Source organism: Sitophilus oryzae, unplaced genomic scaffold (genome assembly GCF_002938485.1).
Source record: "Sitophilus oryzae breed Bouriz unplaced genomic scaffold, Soryzae_2.0 scaffold_111_pilon_pilon, whole genome shotgun sequence".
In the NCBI taxonomy this organism is placed as follows: Eukaryota; Metazoa; Arthropoda; class Insecta; order Coleoptera; family Curculionidae; genus Sitophilus; species Sitophilus oryzae.
The window spans coordinates 445,705-452,089 of NW_022145749.1; the positions used below are offsets into that span (position 1 = coordinate 445,705).

General features: G+C 35.5%; 1 protein-coding gene across 1 annotated transcript; it reads left to right on the forward strand.

Annotated features, from left to right (window-relative positions):
* Positions 1-490: 490 nt before the first annotated feature.
* On the forward strand, positions 491-835 carry LOC115883014 (PHD finger protein ALFIN-LIKE 7-like). The gene has a single exon (XM_030901290.1). The coding sequence runs from the start codon at positions 491-493 to the stop codon at positions 833-835; it is 345 nt and encodes a 114-aa protein (XP_030757150.1).
* Positions 836-6,385: the final 5,550 nt, after the last annotated feature.

The window sequence follows — 6,385 nt, forward strand, 5'->3', positions numbered from 1 at the left end:
CTCTGAAGACATTTTATAATCAGGAATGTGCAATGTGGCTGAAAAATCATCCGGGACGTGTAATTACACAGAATCAAATTGGCGAACTGTTCACTTCTGCTTATGGAAAAGCAGCAACGATAAAAAACGCTACAAGCGGATTTTTGAAAACGGGCATTTGTCCATTCAACCCAAATATTTATATTTATAAATATATATAACATGTAAATTGTATCTTTCCAGACGATTTCTTTGAGGCAGCTGAGACCACAGATAGGTTGCTAGAGCCAAGCAACATAGAAGAAAAAACATTTAATCGACCAGAAACATCAGTCAGCAATGAAATAGAAGAAAGTGGTGTTCTGAAAGAAACGATGCAACAAGATCAAGATGAAATTAGCAATGAAAAAAATGACGCTAGAGAAAACGAGGAAAACAATCCACCTTTAAAATAATAATTACCCTGCAGGAAATTTCTCTAGTGCCTAAAGCAAGTGGCACTAGAAAAAGGATGACTAGGAAAACAATAACCGGAGTTTTAACAATTACTCCTAATTTGGAAGAACTGAAGAAGAAAGAAGAAAAGAAAATAAGGGGAAATGTTCGTCAATGCAAAAGAAACATTTTAAGTCAGTCATGTTCCATTAAACAAACAGAAAGTGATGAAGAAGATCCGTTTGCAACCGAGGACAGTGAGGATGATGTAGCTTGTCTTAACTGCAATGATTTGTTTAGAAATTCGCGGTCCAAGGAGGCCTGGATTAGTTGTATGAAATGCAAGAATTGGGCACATTGTGAATGTGCCGGAGTATCCCCGAAACAAAAGAACTTCATTTGTGAAGTTTGCCAAGATTAGCTTTTTATTTAGTTACTTTCTCTTTCCTTATTTTTGTGTTATGTTGTTATTATCATTTGTTATAAGCATATGTCATTTTAAACCTCATGCATGTGTCATTTTACATACATACTTGTTGTAAAATGACATAGTGTAACGTTTTCTTAATTTTATTTTTTTACAAGTTTTTTATAGAGATGGAATATTTTCGTTCAGTTTATCAATAAAGATTATTCAAAGGAATGTGTAACTTTTTTCCCAGTTCGATATTTTGAATGGCTTCTGCAAAAACAGGTCTGAAATAAAAAGTTTGTCATTTTAGGACACCTTCCCCTAATATTGAATTTTTGTTTTAGCATAGTTGGCAAATGTGATGAAGTGATAGACATAATGTAAACATTTTTTGTTGATCTGGTGATATATTTCATGGAATGCATACAGGTATAATATATACCTGACAGTCCGGTACGCCACAAGATAGACTAGGCGACAAGACAACTTTATGCACGTGTGAAAATACTTCTTGTTCCGTTTTTATTATCTTTCTGGATTGCACTTTTTTATGCTTATTAGTGTATGTAAATAATGATAGAGTTAATTAATATGGATAGTGACGAAAAGACTGTGGAGTTTATCTTATTTATAGTGTAAGAATACTTTACATAAATATCGGGGCAGTGGACTAAATTTTCTTCAAGCACTTGACTACTTTTTTATGATTGATAAGGCAAAAAAGTAAAAATACATGAAAAAAGTTGGTAATGTGTTTTTATTTGTAGTTTTCTGTTGTATGATGATATAAGTTCTATTTATTTCGCACGTGTGTCAGAAATTGGTACTAAATACTCAACTAAGAACGTAGTTGAGTAATACTAATACTCAACTTTTTGCAATACAACCTAATATACCTACTCAAATACCATTAAAAATTAAAACATGAAAACAATAGATTTTAATAAATTATCTGATGTGAAATTGAAAGTGAAATCAACCAGAAGCATCAGAACATCCTGTATTTACAACACCTCCATATCGCACACTCTCCGCAGCTCGTAAGGTTCGATTCGAACTGGATTTCGACTCCGCGTCGATCGCTAAACGACCCGTTCGTGGACCTACTATTATTTACGTATGAAGTAGAGTGGCGGGAGATTGCGCTTACGTTTCGAAAGCCAGTCGACCCGTGTGTGGACGCTCTAACAGTCCTGTTACGTTCCTGTCCCGTTCTTGAAACAGTTCCAAATACCTATTCCACGTTCCGCCTGTTACTTTAATACTACACTGTTCCGTAAGCTGTAAGCAGAATGGAACAGAAACCATTTCACCTGTTCGCGGACCATCTTGGCTGATATCTACAAATTGTTATTTTTTATATAATTATTTTTCTAGGATATTTAGGCTAATTATTCAATAGATATCGTTTTATATAATAACTAGCGTGTACCAGCGACTTCGTTCGCGTCGAATTAATCATTTGTAATGGTGATGATAAAGCAAAGCAAGAATTTCCATTAACATACAAACTGGATAAAATTTTCCACATTTATGTCAGCATGAGAAAAAACAATATGGCGATATTATTATATAACTTGGTAATATTTGAGGGGTAGTTTCATTTCGTTGGAATTTGACTTTCGAAAAATCCGTTTGCCAAAAATAAGCTTTTTACGTCAAGCAGTTTAAGCAGAATCGTGGTTAAGAAATTACACAAATTTTTGGAACACCCTGTATGATTTTTTAAAAAATTTCAAAATATGTAAAAAAACCAAATAAATTATGCTCGTCCAAGTATTTTCCCGAAAGACTTTTAAGTTTTTTATATAACAAATATTATAATATTCGAGGGGCGTTTTCGCCCTCTTGGAATTTGAGATTCGAGAAACCCCTCCTTATCGAACCTCTACACCCCACAGTCAATCCGTTTGCCAAAAATCAGCTTTAAACGTCAAGCAGTTTAAGCAGAATCGTGATTACTCAATGGTCATATTTTATTAAACACCCTGTATAAATTTATAAAAATCTTAAAATATGTAAACAACAAAATAAAATATGCGTGTTTAAAAGTTTTTCCAAAAAACTCACCGGTTTTTAAATAAAAAATATTTTAATATTTGAGGGATAGTTTCACCCCCTTAGAATTCGAGTTTCGAAAAATCCCTTCTTATCGAACCTCTACACCCTAAAGTCAATCTGTTTTACAAAAATCAGCTTTTTACGTCAAGCGCTTTAAGCAGGATCGTGATTAATCAATGACCAGATTTTTCGAAACACCCTGTATACATTTTTAAAAATTTTAAAATATGTAAAAAAACAAAATAAATAATACGTGTTTAAGCGTTTTTTCGGAAACTTGGCCGTTTTTTAAATAAAAAATATTGTAATATTTGAGGGGTGGTTTCACCCTCTTAGAACTGGAATTTCGAAAAATTCCTTCTTATCGAACCTCTACACCCTAGAATCAACCTGTATGCCAAAACTGAGCTTCTTACGTTGAGTGGTTTGAGCAGGATCGTGATTAATCAGTATGTCAGTCACTTAAGGATTTTATATATTAGTATAGATTAATGCACTGTTCAGGTAAATATAGACACAAAATTTTTTGAGTTTTTAAGTTTAAAAAAAAAGAATAATTTGTTAGTTCAATCGCCTAATAAAAAGCAATACCTATATGTTAAAAATCCATTATAAAAATACCTGTAAAAACCCTAATAATGTCCCTAATAGTACTGAATAACGGAACTCAAGAACCTGGAGGACACCATCCGTAACCTGGAATGGGAATCATCCAACGATATAAGACACTCGAAAAAGTTTCTCAGAATTTATGACCGAGAAAAATCAAATATTTTCCTTGATTTAAGAAAGAACAATCTTCTAATTGTCACATGGGTTTGTAACAGAACACTGTATTTCCTCAACGACCACCTCAATAGATTGAAGCTGAGAAACAATGGCGAATGGAGATTCTATAGGGAAAATGGGGAAACAACAGAACACCTTACCAGTGAGTGCGCCGAAACGACAACTGTTCTTGCCATAAACTGTTGATTTTTACTAAATACTTTGTACTTTGGTACAGGCATTTGTAAAAGCCCTGAAACAGTACAAAGGAGAACACATGATAGATCTATAATGTCGCGGTGATTAACCCCCCTCCTGAACATTCTACAATAGTATTAAATAAGATAAGCCGCGTAGCCGGGGACACATTGTTCTGACGTGATGTGTTGTTCGTGTTGTGTTGCATTATCATGTGATGTGTGGTGAACACATTATTCTGATGCGATTAATTTTTTGAACCACACTGGTAGTGCGTTATTTTCCTTCATATAGTCATAACTTCCATAACTGCCATAACTTCTAGTTCCTCAGACGAATTTGAAGAAGAAATTGAAGAATGCGTTGCGGCTGTTTGTTCTGCGTTAATAAGAAAGAAAAGAAAATTGTGGATATCCGAAATAAACGAAAATAGAGAACTATCGAGCGAGTACCATAGGTACGTTATTTTTTAAAGGTTGGCTGCTGTAATGCCGGGACTTTATTTTGAATATACATTCGTGGTTTCTAACGAGCTCAATTTATCAAGAAGCATCACAACACCAGACCAACCATTTTAAAGAAATCAAACATCACTATTTGAAGCGTTCAGATGGTTCTGACGGCCTGTGACGAAGATCTGGACTAGCCGCATTTTGTTGCAACACAACGCGTTATAAAACGTCAGATAGCATAGCATCAGATGAGTGTGCACGCGGTTCACTTAAATATAAAGGAAATAAGCATGATGTATGTAAACTTGCGTAGCGTCTCAACACAACTCAACACATCAGAACAATGTTTCCCTGGCTTTATTTTCTTCTGCAAGTTATCACTCATTTTGAGATATTGAATGAAACTTTTCTTTAGATGAACAGAAAGATTTCCAGGAATAGCTGGACCGTGGAATATGATAAATATCTAAACCTCCAGTAGTTGTGGCTTTAGTTTTCTAGACGGTAATAGCATTCTCTCTGTAATATACCGCAGATCCACTTACATCGCCGCCCCCGTTGTACAATGCGAAAGAAACAAGGGTGCGGATAAGCGGCTTTGTTTTCGTTTTGACAGATACGGTCAAGCCAGAGAAAAAGTTTATGAAATAGGTTACTTCACAACGGAATAAGACATCATGGGCGTAGCGAAATTTTTACTTAACGCGGGGCCAAAAGTCAGTACCAAAATCTGTTTAAGACTTTCATCAAGATTATTATAATAATTTTCTTAACTTTAAATCAAATGTTTTTTGGTATTTGCACGATCCTTAGCACTTTTTTTCTCGCTAGCTCGTGCGTTAAGGGCGTGTCATGTCAAGGTCGTGGTCATGACACGCCACACACATACCATCCTGGCAAGCGAAATCTTGGTTCGGCATTTACATGTATAGGAATGAATCGCTATGGCAATCGAGTAAGTCGGAAAGAGCAAATATGCCAAGTATTCATTGCATGACAACTTAATGAGACATGCGCTTGGGGAAATACTTGTCTTCTGTCTGTACTGAATAACTTATGTACTGAATCTTATTTTACTAAGCATGTTGATTTGGTTTGGTTTGGCCAGAAATGCCAACCCTAGTACACATAAATGATAAAAGGAAAGGTAGTAGTAAAGAAATGCAATAAAATGCATGTTTTTGTATGCAGATGTTGGAAGCGATGAGTATAGATCAACTTTTTTTGTGGACCAACGATAAGAGTAACTAGGAACAAATGTTTTTATTTCTATGCTCTTAACGACTAAATGTTTAATGGGCACCAAGTTTCAATTGCTCTAGATATCTTGTCTAACATATAGTCAAAAGTTGCTGGCTTTATCGGCATCTACGACCCTTAAATAACTTAAATGGTGTATAATTGCTCTAAAGTGACTCCGAAAGTATTATTGTAACAGCAAACGGTGGCGCAGACGCGGATATTGTCAGCAGGATCAGGAAGGCGCAGCGAGCCTTTTACCAACTAAAATCAGTTTGGATATCCCGTCAACTCTCCTTACAAACAAGAATTCTTACTTAAGAATATTCAATTCCAACGTCATACCAGTTTTACTATATGGCTGTGAGACATGGAGAGTGACAAAAATATCTATCAACTGCCCACATGTGTTTATCAATCGCTGCTATACCGACCTGCTTCATCTTACAAACCAACAAGAAGTACGCATTGAAATTCGCAAAAGAAAATGGGGATGGATAGGTCACACTTTGCGGAAACCTGATGGTAACATTGGGAAATCAGGGTTAGAGTGGAATCCTCAAGGCAAAAGAAAGCAAAGACGACCTACTCAAACATGGAGACGTTCCATAGTGGATGAGCTTCAACAAATAGGGTCAACATGGAAGGAAGCAAAAACAACTGCCAAAAATATGGAGAGCTTTCACAGAAGCCCTTTGCTTCGCGTAGGAGATATAGGATCCTATAAATATAAATTGTTAAAGGAGATTAGTGTTCAGATAATTTTTTTGTAGTTGGGCCCATTGTTGTCTATCGTTGGCTATGCGGGCCAAATTTTCCCTCCTGATTTCCTATTATCATG